The sequence below is a fragment of the Somniosus microcephalus genome, chromosome 16, assembly GCF_052327205.1.
Source record: "Somniosus microcephalus isolate GS21.2 chromosome 16, FLI_Smic_1.0, whole genome shotgun sequence".
Classification (NCBI taxonomy): domain Eukaryota; kingdom Metazoa; phylum Chordata; class Chondrichthyes; order Squaliformes; family Somniosidae; genus Somniosus; species Somniosus microcephalus.
In genome coordinates this window covers 55,073,267-55,094,902 of record NC_141002.1, presented here as the reverse complement: position 1 = coordinate 55,094,902, position 21,636 = coordinate 55,073,267, and the positions used below count along the sequence as shown (strand labels likewise).

Below are 21,636 nucleotides of genomic sequence, written 5' to 3'. Positions count from 1 at the left end.
GTTCTATTGTTGTCCTTCATCTATAATTATGAGCCCTTCTGCTTAAGTTCTGTACATGGCAGAAAATCTTATGCGGATCCAATTTGTCCAAACCTTTCATAATTTTAAACACTTGTATCATATTGCCTCCCAGTCTTCACTTTTCAAGAGAGAAAGACCCAGGTAGTCATTCCCTTAAGTTCTGGCATCAACCGTATCCCCTCCAACAACTGAATACTCATTTTGAAATAGGGAGACCAAAACTGCATGCAGAACTCCAGATGTGGTCTCACCAGGGCCATATACATCATTTTAAAATGACATCTCTGGATTTATATGCTGGACCCCTTACTATGCATCCCAACATTCTGTTTGCTTTTTTTTTTAACAGCTTGGGAACATTGTGCTGATGGTTTTAGTGACCTGCCCACTAAAATCCCAAGATCTCTCTCCTGCTCCAATGCTTCAAGTACATTCCCATTTAGCACATAACCAACATCAACCTTCTCTCTGCCAAATCTCATAACCTGACATTTCCATGTATTAAATTACATCTGCATTTCTTCGCCCAATGATTCAGCTTGTCAAGATCCTTTTGAATTAATCTACTAGACCTGTCATATCAAATAAACTCATCAAGCATAACCTCCCACTCCTAAAGCTAGACTGTCTTGAATTAGCTCATGTCCTTCAAGATGCTCCCTTATAATATTTTCAAAAACTTTCCCAACAGTGGAAGTAAGGTTTATACAGGCCTATAATTTGATGCTTCATCCCTTGCTCCTTTTTGAAGGCGGGAGTCACATTTGCTTTTTAAAAATCCTTTGGGATTTGGCCTGAGTCAAGTGAACTCTGAAATATCTGTAAGAGGACTTGCAATCATTTGAACCAATTCCTTCAAAACCCTGAGATGAAAGTTGTTAGAGCCAGGAGCCTTGTCGACCTTGAGCATCAACAACCTCCCCAAGATGTTTTGTCTTGTCATGTTAAAACTTGTCAGTCCACATTCACCTTGAAACTGTACTCCCAATCTGGCATTTCACCATCCATTTCTTTTGTGAACACTGTTGAAACAATTAAAATATTTCAGCAATTTCTTTGTCTTCAGACACCACCTCCCCATTGTCATTTTAGTGGGCCAACCCTTCTCTGTTTACTCCTGACGTACTTGCAGAACGCTTCACTGTTCTGATTTATGTATTTAGCTATGTTTTCCTCATATCTACTGTGCACAAATCTGCTTTATTACATTAGCTGACAAAAGTTGGGCAATCCTAGCCATCATTTTAAATACAGTGCGTTTCAGTGCACCTCAGTGAAATGTTGACGTGTATTGGTCAATATATGTCACTATGTGTTTGCATATGGCAACATAATTCCTGTGCATGTAGATAAGCTCCATAATTACTGCACTTGTAACTATTAAGATGTGTTAGTCTGGGCGAGCCGTGTTGAATGTGACGGAAATTTCCTTGAAGCTGCTCCCGCTCCACCGCCTTACCTTGGCCAAGAAAGAAAGTGGGCCATAATTTGCTGTGGCTGGTCATCTAATGGTGTCTTCCGTTAGTTAGACTTGATCTTGCACATTTAGGATTTTAATTTTTTATTTGCGCGGCGAGTTGCTGACAGTGCAAGCTGCTAACGTCGCAGCGAGGGAAACCAGGCATGTGGGATCTGGGTAAAGAGGACGAGCAACTGTGTATCTCCTTAACCGATCAGGTTAAAGGATTGTGAAATTAACACAAGGACTGAGAAGGGAGTGTAAATGAGAGCGGGCGAATTCCTCCACCGGGCCCCACAAGGAATCCTTGGGCCTCCCCTGCTCTGGACTTGCCGTGTTCACCTCGGACCAACCCCCTTCACTGAGCTTGCCATTTCCTTCAATCTATGCTGGTGGCCTTCTGCCGCATATGCACACTCCCGCCTACTGGTGTGACATCATTGACGCTTGGATCGGCCGCAAGTTGGGACTAACATTTAAATGAGTTAACATGCCTTGGCCCTCACGTCTGTGAGCTGGGGTGAGCCTGACATTCGTCCTGCTGGCCTCTTGCCTGGAGTTAAAATTGGGGCTCTTATTTTTACCTCAGTTTGTAAGTGTTTGGTTTGGATTGGTTTGTGCCCATCTGTTTAAAAAGAATGTACCACACTTTTAGAGAGAGACGCTTGGTCATTTTTTTACTCTCCTATGCTTCTTCAGTGTTTTCCATTTCCACCACATTGGGACCAGGAATTTCCATGGCGGTTTTTCCAATTGGCTGCCATTACCTCGGCAGGAACTCTATTTACACGGCATAAATGGGGTTTGCACCGATCTTTTGCTGGCTGATTCACCTCCTCAGACTGACTTTAGCAACAGCGGTATGCTGTGAGGAAAGATTCAAAAAGTTTAACCAGCACAGCCTAAAGAGATGGTTAAGGGAAGGGGCCTCGGTGAAGTATATAAAATATATTTTATAATAATATATAGGTTGGGGAGGTCTGTTTTTATTTCAGATTTCCAGCATCTGCAGTATTTTGCTTTTATATAAAATATTATATGGTTTAGATAAGGTCAGATCTGAATATTATTCTTAAATGAGGCAGGATCGTAGGACAGTGGGCATAAATCTAAACCACTGAAAAATAAATTTAGCTTAGATACCAGAAAGGAACTTCAAGCAAAGAACATCTGGAAAAATTGGCTTAGTGGTGCAGTACAGACATAGGCCCCAATTTTAAAGGGATGGGGGCGAGTATGGTGCTTTGGAGGCCGAAGCACAGGCTCTGACCAGTTTCTACCTAAAATGGCAATCGGGGTCCTATTGATGACATAGGACCCTGCCCGTTTGGGCAGATCCCACGGCCCAACTCCAAGAAGAGCAGGGCATTTTCCCAGTCAACCAACACCATGTAAAAATAAAACTGGCATTCATCTCATTGCTGCTTGCTATACACAAAATTAATAAGGCCATTGAAAAGCAGAGAAGGTATGTTAAACTTATATAGAACCTTGGTTGGACCACACTTGGAGTACTGTGCACAGTTCTGGTCTCCATATTATAAAAAGGGTATAGAGGCACTGGAGAAGGTGCAAAAAAGATTTACAAGGATGATCGCAGAACTGAGAGGTTATACCTATCAGGAAAGATTGAACAGGCTGAGGCTCTTTTCTCTAGAAAAGAGACTGAGGAGTGACTTGATAGAGGTCTTTAAAATTATGAAGGGGTTTAATGGGGTAGATGTAGAGAAAATGTTTTCAGTTGTGGGGGAGTCCAGAACTAGGGACCATAAATATAAGATAGTCATCAATAAATTCAGTCGAGAATTCAGGAGGTATTTCATTACCCAGAGAATGGTTAGAATGCGGAACTCATTACCCAGGGAGTGGTTGAGGCGAACAGCATAGATACATTTAAGGGGAAGCTAGGTAAGCACGAGGGAGAATGAACTAGAAGGTTATGCTGATAGGGTTAGATGAAGAGGGCTGGGAGGAGACTCGTGTAGAGCATAAACACTGGCATAGACCAGTTGAGCCGAATGGCCTGTTTCTATGCTGTACATTCTATGTATTTGTTAAGCTTACTTTCCTTTTTAAAAAGGCGTAGGTGCCATCTAGTGGCCACTGTATGTAAAGTAGTTTCACGCCTGTTACCGTATTGGTGAGGTTATAAAATAAAAGTCAGCTTGAAGAAACACACCACCACATCACATCACATATCACATAAACCCCACAGTGCAGATAGAGGCCATTTCGGCCCATCAAGCCTGCACCGACACATATCCCACCTGATCCCCGTAACCCCTACACCAACACATATCCCACCCTATCCCTGTAACCCCACGTATTTAATCCCCCTAACACTAAGTGTCAATTTATCATAGCCAATCAACCTAACCCGCACATCTTTGGACTGTGGGAGGAAACCGGAGCACCCGGAGAAAACCCACGCAAACACAGAATGTGCAAACTCTACACAGTCGCCCGAGGCTGGATTCGAACCCGGGTCTCTGGCGCTGTGAGGCAACAGTGCTAACCACTATGCCACCGTGCTGCCCCCCTGTCCAAGCACTTGATTTAGTATTTTGTCACTATGGTTAGTTTTCAAAATTTTATTTAGACATGAAGAAACAGCATTGCATTTGTATTTATATTTATTTAATTGTAATTGCATTTACATAGACTGTCAAGTGTGATAGTCTAAATGGCCAAACCATTCAATACTGAGTGAAGGACTAATGCATTAGGGAAGCAGGCAGCCCTTGCCAATGGGTGCAGCCTGCAAGGGTGTGGCCTATATCTTTTTACTGGCCACAGCAGTCAAGGGGAAGTCATGAAGGCCCCACTTATAGTCATCTGCGGCACATCTGATTATTCAGCATCTGAAGTGATTCAGCTCTTCCACCCGATGACGTGGAAATTCAAAACCAAGGGACTGGACTGTTAGAATTGTCACTAAATAGGCATGGGCTACGTTTGAAGCTTGTTCTTGCCACCCAATACACCATCTACGGAGGCGACATCTAGGTTCCGCAGAGGAATTATCCAAACAGGGTTCCTTAAGCTAAAGTGATGGCTTGGTGGATTAAACACAGTGCTGCTATATTCACATCATTTACCCTGTACAAACCCTGCTTCGCCAAGGGAAACCAAAGCTACAAAACAGGCCTAATGTTTCAGATCTGGGCCAGCATGGACTCCCGAGCAACTTCAATGATTTGTATTGATACAGCAGTTTTAAAACTGTGATTTACATGCAACTATATGGAACAACAAGAACTTGCATTTATATAGCACCTTTAACATCGTAAAATGTCCCAAGGTGCTTCACAGGAGCGTAATCAAAAAATAAATTGACACCAATCCAAAGAAAGAGACATTAGCAGGTGACCAAAAGCTTGTTCAAAGAGGTAGGTTTTAAGGAGCATCTTACAAGAGAGCAAGGTACAGAGGCAAAGCGGTTTAGGGAGGGAATTCCAGAGTTTAGTGCCTAGACAGCTGAAGGCACGGCCACCAATGGTGGGGTAAAGGAAGTCAGGAATGCACAAGAGGCCAGGATTGGAGGAACGCAGAGTTCTCGGAGGGTTGTAGGGCTGGAGGAGGTTACAGAGATAGATAATTATATTCTTATTTTCTATAATCAGATTAAGTAAAGCTACATCTAATCCAAAATGGTTTTTACTGCTTTTATTTTAAATTATTTTTCCAATGATGTGAGTGGTCAATAATTGCATATTCGTAGTACACAATATCAAGATTTATAATCTCATCTGCAAAAGGCATATCATAAATTCATCTTTTAAATTTAAATTTGTGATAATCTGCTATTCAACAACAACTTGTACGTATTTATATAGCGCCTTTAACATAGTAAAACATCCCAAGGCGTTTCACAAGAGTATTTTGAGACAAAAAATTTGACACCGAGCCACATAAGAATAAATTAGGGTAGGTGACCAAAAGCCTGGTCAAAGAGGTAGGTTTTAAGGAGCGTCTTAAAGGAGGAAAGAGAGGTAGCGAGGCGGAGGTTTAGGCTGGGAATTCCAGAGCTTGAGCCTAGGCAACAGAAGGCACGGCCACCAATGGTTGAGCGATTATAATCAGGGATGCTCACGAGGGCAGAATTAGAGGAACGCAGATATTTCAGGGGGTCGTGGGACTGAAGGAGATTGCAGAGACAGGGAGGGATTCTGGATTCTGCGAGACTGATCGCTGAGAAGAGACCCCGCCAGTAAGTTAGTTTATTTCCTTTGTGGGATCCAGAGGAGTGGAAGTTCTCCCCATCTCCGCTGACTTACTGGATTGTTTAATCTGCATTTACATTCCGCAACCTCCCAAGACAATGAAATTAGGTTACAGCGGAATCTCCCCTTATCTGCCACAAACAAGGTGAGTAACCCCCCTCAATATCTCCCTGATGGATAATGGATATTGGCAGAAACCAGAGTCCCCAAATGTTGGCCTTACACATATGGTACAATAATCGCTTTGGCATGGGAATGTGGACAAGTCCAATACAAATACTAAAAGGAACATTATATAGCTTTATTCATAGAAACATAGAAGATAGGAGCAGGAGTAGGCCATTCGGCCCCTCGAGCCTGCTCCGCCATTCAATGAGATCATGGCTGATCATCCAAATTCAGTACCTTGTCCCTGCCTTCTCCCCATATCCCTTGATCCCTTTAGCCTTAAGTATATCTAACTCCTTCTTGAATATATTCACCAAAAATAAAGGAGATGAAATACAAATAAAAGCTGCATTTTAAATGAAGTTTTGTCCTCCAGAAATTCTAGCAGACAAATCAGGTAATAGGAATGCAAATAATTGACGTTCCACTGAACATCAGTAGATCTTTAAAAGGTCATCTTCTAGACGATTGTCCTCGATTTCCAAGGAAAGTGTGGGCAATTTTAACTCGGTGAGAAAGCGGCCAGGCGAGCGGCAGCGGGAGGCCCAGACGATTTTAACAGCTGGCCCTCAATAACTGTCTAACGTAAAAGGCTGGGAAATCAGTGGAAAGAGATGGGGAGAACTCCCACTCCTCTAGATCCCACAAAGGAAATAAACTAACATACTTGTGGGGTCTTTTACTCTCAGTGATCAGTCTCGCAGTGGACCTGCTTCAGCCTGGCATGAAAGTTACAGGAGCTTCCCCCACTCAGGCCAATGTTAAAATGGCAGTCAGGTCCCGATTATATAATTGGGTCGCGATCTCCATATTTAAGGGAAAAGGGCCCCACCAGCTCCAGGCGGGTTTCCTTGCTGCCTGCAATTTTAAATTGCAGTTGTCGGGAAGCCAATGGGTCAGTCCCTGCTCCAACTTAACTACCCCTGCCCGGTGGAAGGGGAGTTAAAATTCCCCTCTACGTCTTTGCCTACACCCATCACCCAGAGGAAATTACAGATCTTTCTCCCAATATACGACTTATCATTTCTCTTTCTGATGGTTTCACAAAGTTTGTCCCTTGTCTTTCAATGTGGTGTTTGAAAAGTCTGCCTCCTGGAATGCTGAGTTTTTACTTTAAAGAGTGTGTGGGTTTGGGAGCGGGTGGGTAGTTGAAAGGGCTGAAATTACCGTCGCCACCACCAATCCATTCCCATCACAAACACCCATTGCTCGAACTTAAGTAATGTCTTATCATTCACTCCAATGGACAAGGCCACTTGCCAGGCAGCAGGGAAAAATGGACAAAATGGGAAAGTGGTGCAAAGAAATAATTTTATTTGGCTCAAAAAGTAAACAGAAACTTAATAATCTAACATTTTGTAATAAACCCATGTGCATACCCTTGTGCATCTAGAATTCTTTAATCTTCCTCTTCCTGCCACTCCTACGCTGTGCAACTCCTGTGGTTTCAGCAGAGGTAGAGGCAGGTTGCTCACTTCCCTGCTGTGACTGCTTTGACACTTTTGGCAGACATCCTTTGGGTTTTGGAGCCGGAGGGTCCTGCCAAAGACTGCTCCTCCTGCACTTGTTCAGCAGCAGACTCAGCCATCAGGACACGAGGCAGCATGTGTGGCTCTGACTGGGGGGCGGGGACAACAGAGAAGTGTGAGCACTTTGAGCAGAGCCCCCACTTCCATGTCTCCTCTCACGGACCACCCACACTTCCCTGCTAGCAAGGAGCTGGCAAGCACTTTGCTGCACATCAGTGGGGCGATGAACGGCCAAGTCTAGGTTTCTATCCATTCCAGATATGGCTGCAATCAGAGTCTGCAAGCTGGTCAGAGCAAGCATGCACTCATTTGAATGCCGCGTTTGATGCTCCGTGCAGGTAGCCACCCTTTCCATGGACGAACACATCATTGCATGGAGTCCAGTTCTACAGAGTACTAAACTCAGGAATTTGGTGAGTGAGGGAATTCGGTGAGGTGGGGGTAAGAGGTGCTGCTTGATACATAAAATAAATTTAAACAACTAGGGATAAGTTAGGACTGTGGGCTAAGTTACAGTAAAGACCTAAAGCATATAACTAAATTTAATAAATTAAACAAGGTTATTACCTAGATTAAAAATGATTAATAGACAATTGAGTATTTCAAAACTTGAAAACCTAATTAGTTAAATAAAATACAATAGCAATGGCAGGGCAGGAGATGTGTTGCAGCTGCAGCATGTGGGAGCTGGTGGACCCCAGTGTGATCCACAGCAACCACATCTGCAGTAAGTGTCTGCAGCTCGAGGAACTTCGGCTGAGTTGATGAGCTGGAGTCCGAGCGATGGACACAGCGATACATCAGGGAGGAAGTTACCTGGACACTTTGTTCCAGGAGGCCGTCACACCCCTTAGGTTAAATACTTCAGATTTGGTCCGTGGTCAGGGACAGGAGGGTGTGACTACGAGTGAGGCAGGTATGGGGATCCAGAAGGTAGCATTGGAGGAGCCTCAGCCCTTGCACTTATCCAACAGGTACAAGGTTCCTGCAGCCTGTGTGGCCGAGAGCAGGGATTACAGGGAGGATGAGCAAACTGACCACAGCACCATGGTACAGGGTGCCGTTCAAGTTGGGGGAGTAAAAAGAAATGTAGTAGTGGTAGGGAACAATAAAGTTAGGGGGATAGAGAGTGAGTCCCGAAGGCTGTGTTGCCTGCCCAGTGGCAGGGTTAAGGACATCTCCTCGGGCTGGAGAGGAACTTGGAGTGGGAAGGGAAGGATCCAGTTGTCGTGATCCACGTAGGTACCAATGACATAGGTAGGACTAAGAGGTTCTGCTGAGGGAGTATGAGCAGCTTGTGGTAAATTAAAAAGCAGAACCACAAAGGTAATAATCTCTGGATTACTACCTGAGCCATGTGCAAATTGGCGTAGGGTCAATATGATCAGAGAGTTGAATGCGCAGTTCAACGATTGGTGTGGGAGAAATGGGTTTTGAATCATGGGGCTCTGGCACCAGTACTGGGGAAAGAGGGAGCTGTTCCGTTAGGACAGGCTTCACTTGAACCATGCTGGGACCAGTGTCCTGGCGAATCGAATAACTAGGGCTGTAGATAGGGCTTTAAACTAAATAGTGGGGGAGAGGGGGGGGGGGGGGGAAAGAGGGTTCAGGTGAGGGGAAACTTAGAAAGTTAAAAAGGAAGGACAATGCAATAGTGCAGGGTAGCAATAGGGGTAATGATAACCAGAGTCCAGAGTGTGACAGGAAGGGACAGAGCGTACAAGCATAAGAGTGCACCAGCAAATAGGGTCAGAGTAGGGAAAAAATGGTAAAAAGACAAAATTAAAAGCTCTATATCTGAATGCATGCAGCATTCGTAACAAGATAGATGAATTGACAGCACAAATAGAAATAAATGGGTATGATCTGATAGCCATTAGAGATATGTGGCTGCAAGGTGACCAAGGCTGGGAGCTGAATACTTAGGGGTATGAGACATTTCGGAAGGATAGGCAGAAAGGAAAAGGAGGTGGGGTAGCTGTTAATAAAGGATGAGATCAGTACAGTGGTGAGAAATGATCTTGGCTTGGAAGATCAAGATGTAGAATCAGTTTTGGTGGAAATAAGAAATAATAAGTGAAAGAAGTCACTGGTGGGAGTAGTCTATAGGCCCCCTAATAGTAGCTATACTGAGGCACAGAGTATAAATGAAGAAATAATGGGGGCTTGTAAGAAAGGTACTGCAATAATCGTGGGCGATTTTAATCTTCATATAGATTGGACAAATCAAATTGGCAAAGGTAGCCTTGAGGAGTTCATAGAATGTATTCGGGACAGTTTCTTAGAACAATATGTTGTGGAAACAACCAGGGAACAGGCTATTTTAGATCTGGTAATGTGTAATGAGACAGGATTAATTAATGATCTCATAGTAAAGGATCCTCTAGGGAACATAACATGATAGCCTCAAACTGAATGTGAAATTCTGAGAAACTTGGTTCTGAAACTGGTGTCTTAATTTAAATAAAGGCAATTACAAGGGTATGAAGACAGAGTTGGCTAAAATGGACTGGGAAAATAGATTAAAAGGTAAGACGGTAGATAAGCAGTGGCAGACTTTTCAGAAGATATTTCATAACTCTCAACAAAGATATATTCCAGTGAGAAAGAAAGACTCTGAGAAGGACGAACCATCCGTGGCTTACTAAGGAAGTTAAGGAGGGTATCAAATTGAAAGAAAAGGCATACAATGTTGCAAAGATTAGTGGTAGGCCAGAAGATTGGGAAATTTTTAGAAACTTGCAAAGGATGACTAAAAAAAGGAGAAAATAGATTGAGAGTAAACTAGCAAGAAATATAAAAACAGACAGCAAGAGCGTCTACAAGTATATAAAAAGGAAGAGAGTAACTAAAGTAAATGTTGGTCCCTTAGAGGATGAGATTGGGGAATTAATAATGGGAAACAAGGAAATGGCAGAGACTTTGAACAAATATTTTGTATCTGTTTTCATGGTAGAAGACACTAAAGCATCCCAATAATAGTGGAAAATCAAGGAGCAAAAGGGAGGGTGGAATTTAAAACAATCACTATCACTAGAGGAAAAAGTACTAGGCAAACTAATGGGACTAAAGGCCGACAAGTCCCCTGCACCTGATGGCCTACATCCTAGGGTCTTCAAAGTGGCTGCAGAGATAGTGGATGCATTGGTTGTAATCTTCCAAAATTCCCTAGACTCTGGAAAGGTCCCAGTAGATTGGAAAACCGCAAATGTAATACCCATATTCAAGAAAGGAGGGAGACAGAAAGCAGTTAGCCTAACAGGTCATTGGGAAAATGCTGGAATCCATTATTAAGGAAGTAGTAGCAGGACATTTAGAAAATCGTAATAAAACTATGTTGACTGCTTGATTGTATGAAAGGGAAATCGTGTTTGACAAATTTATTAGAGTTCTTTGAGGATGTAACGAGCAGGGTGGATAAAGGGGAACCTGTAGATGTAGTGTATTTGGATTTCCAGAAGGCATTCGATAAAGGTGCCACATAAAAGGTTACTGCGCAAGATAAGAGCTCATGGTGTTGGGGGTAATATATTAGCATGGATAGAGGATTGGCTAACAAACAGAACATTTAAGATGGAGATGAGGAGGAATTTCTTCTCCGAGGGTCATGAATCTTTGGAATTCTCTACCCCAGAGAGCTGTGGAGGCTGAGTCACTGAATATATTCATTACAGATGTTGCCCTTCCATTTATTCCATGACTCTCACTCAAAGGTCTCTTGTTTCACTCCATGCAGAAGAGAGCACAGAACACCTGGGATAGGCAGCTAACCAGATGTGGCCCTCCAGTGATGACACCGCTGATTTTAGCAGAGGAGGAGATAGACAGATTTTTGAACTATAGGGGAGTCAAGGGTTATGGGGAACAGGCAGAAAAGTGGAGTTGAGGCCAAGATCAGATCAGCCATGATCTTACAGAATAGCAGAGCAGGCTCGAGGGGCCTACTCCTATTTCTTATATTCTTGCTGTAGCTGGAGATGGACTTCTTCATTCACCCCGCAAGAGAGCACATCGCAGATGGAAATCCCGCCACAGCCTCCTGCATTTTCTGTTGCTCCTCCAGAATCATCCGCTTTGTTGATGGCCCGGGAGGTTCGGCATCTTCGTCCAACTGAGCACTGCTTGTTGCGTCCTGCGCCCTCCGACGAGGACTCTACACTGTTATCCCCATCTCCACCATCTGCTCCCATGATGTGAGAGACACCAGGTGACAACACTACTTTCTGACTTAGTGGACCCACCGATGTGTGCGCATCTGCGCTGGTGCTTGGTGTGCATGGGTCGTGTGATGGTGCACCTTCAGAGTCCGCGACCTCCTCTGAGTCGTCGTCTTCCTCCTCTGGCTGGACGATATGGGGGATACTTGATGGGTCTGTGGGAGAGTAAAGGCATAAATTAGAACTGTTATGATAAGAATGTTTTAAGTTACCATTATGCAAATGATCATATTTCACTGGCTGCTGACATCAACTTAACATGAGAGGCTGTTGTATGCCATGTGGATGTGTGATATTGAATACTGTCACCAGGTAGCTGGGAGTTCCCCCTCTCTCCATCTCCAACAGCTCCACAACTCTGCTCATCTCCAGCACCTCCTCTGCCAAGATCAGCGGTGTCATCACTGGAGGGCCACATCCGGTTAGCTGCCTGTCCCGGGTGTTCTGTGCTCTCTTCTCCTGCATGGAGTGAAACAAGAGACCTTTGAGTGAGAGTTATGGAATAAGTGGACGGGATGGATGGGCAGCATCTGTAGTGAGTGACTATGAGGGAGAGGCATGAGATTGCATTAAGATGAAGGTAAGTGTCAGTGGTGGATGGTCAGATGGGGATGTGAGTAAGTGTATAGACAGAGAGGGATGGGTGCACCTGCAAGGTAGGTTGGTGGGAGAAGTAGGCTTGGGAAGGCAGAGTGATGGGGTTGGTGTGACTCACACATCAGGATGTAGGGCAATGTGGCATTGTACTCACCTTTCCTGACCTCATGAGATCGTTAAAGCATTTCCAACACTGGATCCAGGTTCTGCCTACAACACTCTTGCTGCTCACTTCTTCAGCAATCTCCAGCCATGCTTTCTTTGTCTGGCCAGCTGGCCTCTTCTTCCCATCAGCAAGGAACAGGATGTCCCTGCAGGCCCCAACTCCTTGAAGTGAGTAAGATTTCTAAGGAGGCACTGAATCTCGGGGCAGTTTTGTGTCATTGAGCCTGCATTTTTTTTTAGTATTGAGCAATATCAAATTTTTCCCCAAACAACCAACTTAGGCTTTCCACAATGCACTCGCTACTCCAACAACCTATCTTCCACTTCCAGCAACCTTCAACTGTCATCTGTGCATTGCTCCTTTAAATAGCTCAGCTGAATTAGAGTTGTAAGTGACATCAACACGCCAGCTCCCGTTACTTGGTCGGGAAACCCGGAAGTCGGATTCAATTGCAGTGGCTTTGTTAAAAAGCCAGTGCAAAACACACCTCTCCAACTTCCGGGTTGCCGACACGCTCCACAGCCTCCCCCTCCCCCGCCCTGCCCTGACCAGCGCATCCTCACGGTTAAAGAGTCAGGCCAGTGTTTCTATCCTTCACTCACACATACAGAAATCTTACAACAATGACTACACTTCAAAAAGAACTTAATTGGCTGTAAAGCGCTTTAGGATGTCCTGAGGTGGTGAAAGGCATTATAGAAGTGTAAGTTTTTCTTTTTTATATCGGCAAAGAGATCTGATTAATCCTGAAATCAGGCTATTGATTGGCGTTATAAAATGCTCAAACTACAGCTTCTGAATCGACACAAACGCCAGATCTTTCAGTAGGTTTTCCAATAGTACTGAAAGGGAAAGCTTGCTACATTACAACCCAAATATCCCTGGACTGAACAACTCATTCTTCTTCCTCCTTTGTACCAGTCACCCCTTCTGTCGGAGCCCATCATCACACAAATATAAAATGACATTGTGACTGCTCCTCGCACTTTATTACTTTTAGGAAGAGCACACATATATTGGTACGGCTAGGAGCACTCTTCCTAGTTCAGGGAGTGATAGACAGTTTGAGTGAAGCTGCATCTTTACAGAACATTACACTTTAGAACTTTTGTTGGATTAAAAAGTCACGTTTCCGTGAGATTCTAGTTAGTTTTCCAACTGTCCCAAGGCCCACAGGTGAATTGATGCATCAGAAATCCCAACATCTGGAATCCATGATCACCCAGCTGTCATCACGATGCTAGCTAGTGTGAGAACCAAGTCTGGTGAAGTGCAAGTCAACGACATCCTTTTGGAAAGCAATTATATATTACAATTGGGTATCTTGCAGTCAGTCAATGTGCTCCTCTTCCATTATCTTCTCCTGGAAGGAGGAAAATTGCAATTAAGAAATAACAAGAGGAAGAACATAGAATGGTTATTTATTGACAATGTATATGTTACACTAGAATATCATGACCAAAGACAAAAACAGTTCTGAAATTGTAATAAGGGGGGGGGGGGGGGGGGGGGAAATCAAATCAAAGGAACAGTTCAGAGAGTGGTAAGATGCAGGTTATACACAAAATGCACATGCTTGGGGAGGGTAGTCTGGTGATGTCATAGAGGAAGACACTAAGATGGTGACATTTTTCAACCAAAAAAAGTGAACAAGTACATTTCTCTCTCATTAATGAAACTGCATCTTTGAAAGCTGCACAGAATGTCTTTATCAAGTCGTTAATTGCAGAGAATTTTTTTTCCAGTTTTCATTAAAAGAGGGATTTCACTGTGCAAGTGTTAACCTACAAGGAAGGAATTATAGGAAGAATCAGACTATGTGCTGCTTACAGCTGCACGTGATAGATGTCCAGGCTCTCTTCACTACCACTCAAAATCAGTGTCCACTATCTCTCTCTCTGCAGATTTATGTAGTCACAAGCCATTGTTCCTTCTCTTTGCTTGGTATAATTCTACATCTTACCAACTGCTGTAATGATGAGCTGCACAGAGGGTTAGCAATATTCTCTATTATTAGCATAAATGCGCTGACCTTCATTGATACGGAGAAGAAGTAAAATTCAAATGCAAGAAATGTCTACCCTTCTCCTTTGAAAGGAACGAGGGGAGGTCATTAGAAAAACATCCAATAATGGGAGAAGGTTCTGCAGGAAGAGCTTCAACTGTCTTGTACGTGAAACCAGTAAAAATATGCTGCCGATTTCCATACCCCCTTCCCCCGCCAAATCCCCAACTTATGTCTGAGTACAGTTGCGCGGATACCAGCCACTATCCTGTACCTCAGTCAAGTGAACAATCTATATTTGAGCATCAATTCAACAAGGGACTGAGCCAGATCTTCTCCTTCTCACCTGATGTCCACACAAGCACTTACAATCTAAGCCATCAGTGTGCTAATTTGTAAAATGAGCTGGTAGTAATGTACTGTATGGTGTACCAACAAGCTGTGCTACAAATTGGCATCAATCTGGGACTGTGCCCACATGATGTTGTATCTCTTATCCTTGATTTCTTGCATTCTCCATTATTCACTGCTTTAAATTAGCAATAGAGAGTGGACTCTGAGGTTATATATCACATATAGTCTTACAAATGCAAAGGAAATTAAAGTAGCCACCAACAACTAATTTTTTTTTTAAATCACTTAATGATAAATATAGCATTATAAGGGATACTGTATTAAGCTCTGCAGATTCAAAGGGGGAGATAACACTGGAGAGTCCCTTTATTGCAAAGAAACATCCCAAGATAATTCACAAAATAGATTAAGAGTATGCCTGTGGTAGAAAAAATAAAGTTTGGGGAAATGACTAAAGGCACAGTCAAAGAGCTAGGTTTGGGTGGGAAGTAAGGTGACAAGGCTTAAGAAGAGTTTAAGAAGAAAACCAGAGTGCAGTTATTAGTGGTGGCTGATAACTCAGTGGTGAAGTAGAAATGGAGTGGGAGAGTACAGTAGATCAAACTAAGATGAACAGAGGGATGCAGGGTTGGAGCAGACTGTAGAGATGGGGTGAAATGAGGCCATGGAGAAAAATGCATGACTCAACAAGGAGTTTTCAAAATGACAAATGCGATCATAGTTTAAAAAAAGTGAGCCTCCGCACTGGTGATTCATTAACAAAAGCAAGTGTGTTTATACTAGCCAATTAATAAAACTAAGAATGACTTGGGTATTTATCGAGATATATTCAGCAAGGAGGAAACAGGATTAGATTTTGATGGATTTGCCCCATCAACTTACCCATCCTCCCTTTTGCACCACCCAGGTAGTGAAGGTTTCCTGCAAGTACTTCGTTCCAAAGCCCATGATTCGACCCATTGGGTGGTTACCAACAGCTGCAAACCTCGTGGTTGTATGTACGACAATAGCAATCTTCTCCAAATTTTTTTCCGTTTCACTCTCTGCTTCAGAATTCATTTCCGCAGGCATGACTTGGAGGACACAATCCATAACTTTTTTGAAATATGAAAGAGATGGCTTTTCACCAAATAGTTTGGCAAACTGGGGGTCCTTTTTAATCTAATCCAACAGGTGAAAGAAAGGAAATCATTTATGCAAGCAGAAAAATACAAATTGTTGTCTAAGTTACTGATATTCAGAACATAATACAGGAATAATGTAATTGAATTACTTCTTCATCTATAGAATCTCCTTTGGTGGTCAAGAACTCAACAATTTGGTCTATGGCTTTCTGCTCATCCTCTGTAAAACAAATCCTTTTATTTTTCAGTCAAAAAAACCCAGTATTTTTAAAAGATTTTTATTCTTGCCAACTACTTACCACCTGCATCAACTTCCAAACTGGAAGAATGAAACAGCCTGAAGGTAGACACCTGCATCTTTGAGTTCATAATATTCTGCAACATTTGAGCAATCTCATTAGCACAAGGCTCCGATTCTGAAATAACATGAGGCTCCGATTCTGAAACAAGAGTTACAAATTAAAGTTGTAAATCAGACAGCTCCCAAATTGTATATAAAAGTACTTGTTTTTATATAGTGTCTCTCAAATGTCCCAAAGCACTTCACATGCAATGAATTACTTTGAAGTGCAGTTCCTGTTATGTGGGTAAACAGCAGCCATTTTGTGCCTATATGGAATTGGCTTGAATGTACAACCTTCTTGATTTAGAGGTGGGAGTGCTACCAACTGAGCCAAACAGATACTAAAATCTATCTTCTGTAATTCACTTTCTAGTAGTCTACAAGGACATACATATCAATCTAATTTCATCCAAGGTCCTACATCATGGCACAAATAAATATTTCTTTGTTGTTTGTCTCATCATGGCTGCCATTGCCAGACATTGTTTTATTTTAATAGTAAAGATTGGCAAATCATTCAACTGGGTCACCATCTTTAGAGTCACAAGAAAATGCCTGCCTAGCACTGCATTTGTCACTGAGCTAGATTAGGTGCTCCACTTTATTATATTTAAACATTTGAGCTTCGTAGAGAGAGTGTTAATTCCACACTAGTGCATCTATAGCTAGAAAGAATTAACCAGAAGCAGCACACAAAAGGACATTTACATCAATCCTTTAATAATTACTTGATGTGTGGCACCTTTTATCTCAAAAATAATGACAAATCTAATCGGGACAGCTACAGAACCATTAGTCTTAAATCAATTACTAGTAAAATAATGACTGATTGGCAGGAGCAAACGATTATCTGTAATGATAACCTGGTACATAATAGCAAACACAGTTTCAGTACAGGAGATACTGCTTAAACAAACTGCCATTTTCTGAGAGGTCATCCCAAGTACAGTATACAGTGGAAAATTACATTACATAGTGCAATTATATTTCCAAAAAGTTTCTGATAAAAGTTCAGGAAATAATGCTACTGAAATTGAAAGCAGCAAAAATTGTACATAAAACCAGAATGTGAAACATCCCCACAGGAAGAATTTCTATATAAAATGTCTCCTCAGATCAATTGTTTTACAACATAAAACCCAGCCAGTCATGAAGCACACAGGCACAAGCAGTTCCACAAGGGGAGAGAACATTTTGAACTGTGTTGCAGTTTAGGCACTATAAACTAAAGGTGCACTGCCTTCCTAAAACAAACACCTTGGCAACAGAAATTAATAGGGGAATCTTCTCCACCGAAGCTGGTGGCAGATTGCAATTCCTGTGTATCTGACCTGGCAGTTGCACAGCAAGTCACTTAATTTTTCTTTTCTGTGTTTTGCCATTCCGTGCCAAATTTATTTCCTCCCTTCCTCTCCTGACTGTATTGATTCCTTACTGGGATATGATTCTATGAATGTTGATAATCTTCAAGAACATACCCAAATGGCCACTATTCAGTGTGAGCCTTTAGGGTGGTTGTGAGCAGGCTATTTTGACTGTTGGAAATATTCAGAACTAGCCTGGTCCTGTCCTCCCTGACATCAACACATAGGCATATCCAGCAAGGAATCACTGGATAGCAATCTGGAACAAGAACCCTGGTCGATTTTTTCCTCATTAACTCAGGGGTGTTTAGGCAATTATAGTGCTCTTACTGCCCCTGGCTGAGGTTAACTAACTCAGCACTGACTAGGTTTTTTTCTTTTCTATAAACTTTTTTGGTGCATATTTGGGCTCATCATGACATGGGATTCTATACTGGGAAGAGAATATCTTTCCCACTATGAACATACAGTATCTACATTAAATGCTTCTGGCTGAAGTGCAGCATGGTCCGATATGGAACAATGTTCCCTCTATTTTGTCCCAACAATATGCCTTAAAGCTGTTTGAGCCTCAGTGATACTGCTAATTTATTGCCAAACTAGGGGTAGTCTTGAGCCATAGGCTGACGTACAATTTGAACTAGGTGGAGACTGCCTTCACTCACTACACATACGATTGTTGCACTTCATCCCAATAACTAAGCCGTACAGATCAAAAGGCCCCATGTTCAATTCGTAATCTGTGTGGAGTTATCTAATCTCAGCCACAGGTGCAGTGGGGATGCTAGACTTGACCACGAACCTGACTTAGTTAGTAAGGGGGAAAAAACTAAAATCAGCCAAGATTCCCACTCCTGACCTAGCCAGTGACCCTGGATGATGCTCTGTGGGTGTTATGTGAAAACAGGAGTTTCCCTCAGTTTTTAGACCCTACATGCTCAACTTGGGCTCGAAGGATTATGCTCGTCTGCCTCTCTCTCCTCCTTTAAAAGACGTTACTTACTATAATGCATCAAAATACTTACTGCATACTGGTTCTGGAAGAACGATTTTATTGGAAGATGTTAATACCATCTCATCCGCTTCAATCTTTCCTTGTTCTCCTGCAGAGGGAGCATCATAATTTGTTGCTTCTGCTCGTAAACACCGTGGAATCAATCTTTTCCATCGAGATTTCCTTTTGCCTTTAGATTTGTGAACTTGACTTTCCTCTTTTCCATCAGACTGGATTGTGTGTGTTTGCTTTAGTTCAACTATTGCTTGTTGATTTGGACCAACACCATGTGGTGCAACCACATTGCTCCCTTCACCTGAAGGCATGTCTGGTTTCCCTTCGCCAGCTTTAGGTGCTGTTAATTTTTTTTTTGATGCTTTATCTATCGGCAAAGTCCTTTTTGCATAGGCCATCAATATTCTATACTCAAAGCTGTTGTCATCTGTAGAGCTGCAGTCCAACATGGAATTACTCTCCTTTGCATCAGATGGACCCATGTTTTACCTTCAAGAAATATTTAAGATATTGAAATACATTTATATCATCCACAATACATCCCATATCTTCCTTGCTAATATAAATATGAAGAGCAAATCATTGATTTTTTTTCTCCCTCTATCTGTACCTGATAACCCAATACGTGGAGTGACACCTGGAATAATAAATATTTCAACTTGGCAAAACAAAACACCAACAACAGATGACCCTCATCTTTGCTCCCACAAGTCCATCGGGCCAGAGTGTATCTGGCAAACAACTGGTTTAGCCATCTATCACCATAAAGGCAGCATTTGTTTAAATTGTGAAAATAAAACAGAGCCACAACTGCATCACAGGAGGCTTCAAATTTACATTTATATTTTAAAAAATTAAATGATCTGATCATCAGTGCCTATACATGCAGGATTTACAATTATGTGCCATTTCTGTAACTGCTTTCTAATACTTCGCACATCTCAAATCCCTGGCACAGTCAGATTTTCTTTTCCATCTATTTCTGGCTTGTTGCTCTTCTCCTTTATTTCACTTTCATTCTCTGCCCTCAGATGGAGAGGGTGCAGAGGAGCTTCACAGAATCACAGAAACCCCACAGTGCAGATAGAGGCCATTTCGGCCCATCGAGCCTGCATCGACACATATCCCACCCGATCCCCGTAACCCCACGTATTTAATCCCCCTAACACTAAGGGTCAATTTATCATAGCCAATCAACCGAACCCGCACATCTTTGGACTGTGGGAGGAAACCGGAGCACCCGGAGAAAACCCACGCAAACACGGGGAGAATGTGCAAACTCCACACAGACAGTCACCCGAGGCCGGATTCGAACCCGGGTCCCTGGCGCTGTGAGGCAACAGTGTTACCTGGGCTGGAGCACTTCAACTATGAAGAGCGACTGCACAGGCTGGGGTTGTTTTCCTCAGAGCAGAGAAGGCTGAGGGGGGGGGGACCTGATTGAGGTGTACAAAATTATCAGGGGCGTAGATAGAAAGGAACGTTTCCCCTTAGTAGAGGGGTCAATAACCAGGGGGCATAGTTTCAAGGTAAGGGGCAGGAGGTTTAGAGGGGATTTGAGGGGAAAAAAATTCACCCAGAGGGTGGTTGGAATCTGGAACTCACTGCCTGAAAGGGTGGTAGAGGCAGGAACCCTCAACATTCAAGAAGCATTTAGATGAGCACTTGAAATGCCACAGCATACAAGGCTACGGACCAAGTGCTGGAAATGGGATTAGAATAGACAGGGCTTGATGGCCGGCGCGGACACAATGGGCCGAAGGGCCTCTTTCTGTGCTGTATAACTCTGACTATTTTCTTTCCTAATTGTTCCTCCACCCATTTTCGATTCCATTTCACAAAGCTCCCAAGTGTGAGCATTGGGTCCCATCGACATGCGTCGAGCTCAAAGAACACTGACCTATTTGACCAGTCACCATACTCAACCTATCTCCCATCTTCTATACAATACAAAAAAAATCAAAACAATTAACATTTTTCAATTAAATGACAGCAGGCTTATGTTGTACCAAAAACACTTCAGGCAGCATTCAGTAACAATTTATAGAAAATAAACCACTCGCTTGGCGTCTGGTTTCATTAATCCTGTTTGTGAAGCACCTTGTAATTTTTTCCCCATTAAAGACACAATAAAATGTAAATTGTGGTGTACAGTCTATTGCTGTAAAGTAGCAGTCTTGAGAAAGTATAAGCGAGTAAATCTGATACCTGAAAAGTTTAAACAGTAGAGCTGTACTTACCTCTTCAGAATTAGATACTAGGTGTAATCAACTTGTAAAAACGTTTCAACCCTCATAGAACACACTGAATTTTTAAAATTGTGTTCAACAGCTTTACAACAAATCCAAGAAAAGCGGTCGACAGCTGGGAAAACCTAGTAGGTGCAAGTCAAAGTCCGACAGAAAACAGTGTTGTCACGATTGCTTTAAGATTGTAATGGGTTAACTAAAGATTAAAAAACATAATTATGGAATTCCCGTAGAACTTACAGCAAGTGCGGCTACTGCAACTTCTAACTGCGTAAACTGTCTTGAAATGTCTTCTGAGAGCACAATTTGAAATTTTATCTTGGAAACTCAAATTAGCACCCGGAACGGGAAAGGACCTGACCTATGAACTGGGTCGGTGCCATTCAACAACTCAATTACTTTTCGCAGTGAGAAACATATAACTTCTGATCAGATGCTTTTGTGACAATAGGCTCACTTCGAGTCACCCAAAGCCCCGGCAGGGAACGAATTGAAAACGCCCACAGAAATGCCGCACACCCTGTACTGGTCCCGCCTACCAAGTGTAAATACAAGCAAACTCGCCGGCAGAAATATCCGCATCGAATGCGTGACTTTGTAACTTGTTTCCATGCACTTGCTTGGATTTACAACTAGATATATAAACACCTTATTTGGGATGAGGTTTTGTGCTTGCTTCCCGAAACCTGTTATCCTCAGATACTCGTATGCCTGTGTCGCTGCGAGCCGCAAATGACTGCTTCACATGTTAAGAGCTTGAGTAAGAATAGACTCCACAGTTCACACCAGGCAAATACCACAGCGTGTG

General features: G+C 42.7%; 1 protein-coding gene across 4 annotated transcripts; it reads right to left on the bottom strand.

The window, feature by feature from the left end:
• Nucleotides 1–13,347: 13,347 nt before the first annotated feature.
• LOC147106190 (apoptosis facilitator Bcl-2-like protein 14) lies at nt 13,348–21,593 on the bottom strand. Of its 4 annotated transcripts, none has more exons than XM_086009051.1 (7): nt 21,069–21,593; nt 20,820–20,953; nt 18,596–19,068; nt 16,163–16,303; nt 16,013–16,083; nt 15,622–15,900; nt 13,348–13,743 (listed from the first exon to the last, which is right to left on the bottom strand). In XM_086009051.1, the coding sequence occupies exons 3-7, from the start codon at nt 19,059–19,061 to the stop codon at nt 13,711–13,713; spliced, it is 990 nt and encodes a 329-aa protein (XP_085865177.1). In that variant the 5' UTR covers nt 19,062–19,068; nt 20,820–20,953; nt 21,069–21,593; the 3' UTR covers nt 13,348–13,710. The 4 variants fall into 4 exon arrangements, with proteins under 4 accessions (XP_085865177.1, XP_085865178.1, XP_085865180.1 ...); XM_086009052.1 differs by having other exon boundaries at nt 21,477–21,593; XM_086009054.1 differs by lacking the exon at nt 20,820–20,953.
• Nucleotides 21,594–21,636: the final 43 nt, after the last annotated feature.

Excerpts from the sequence above, each read along its gene's own strand:
- LOC147106190 (XM_086009051.1), bottom strand. The coding sequence starts at position 19,061 with ATGGGTCCATCTGATGCAAAGGAGAGTAATTCCATGTTGGACTGCAGC. Across the intron at positions 16,084-16,162 it reads TTTGGAAGTTGATGCAGGTG|AGGATGAGCAGAAAGCCATA; the intron begins GTAAGTAGTTGG and ends TTTGTTTTACAG. Across the intron at positions 13,744-15,621 it reads TGGTGCAAAAGGGAGGATGG|GAGAAGATAATGGAAGAGGA; the intron begins GTAAGTTGATGG and ends TCCTCCTTCCAG.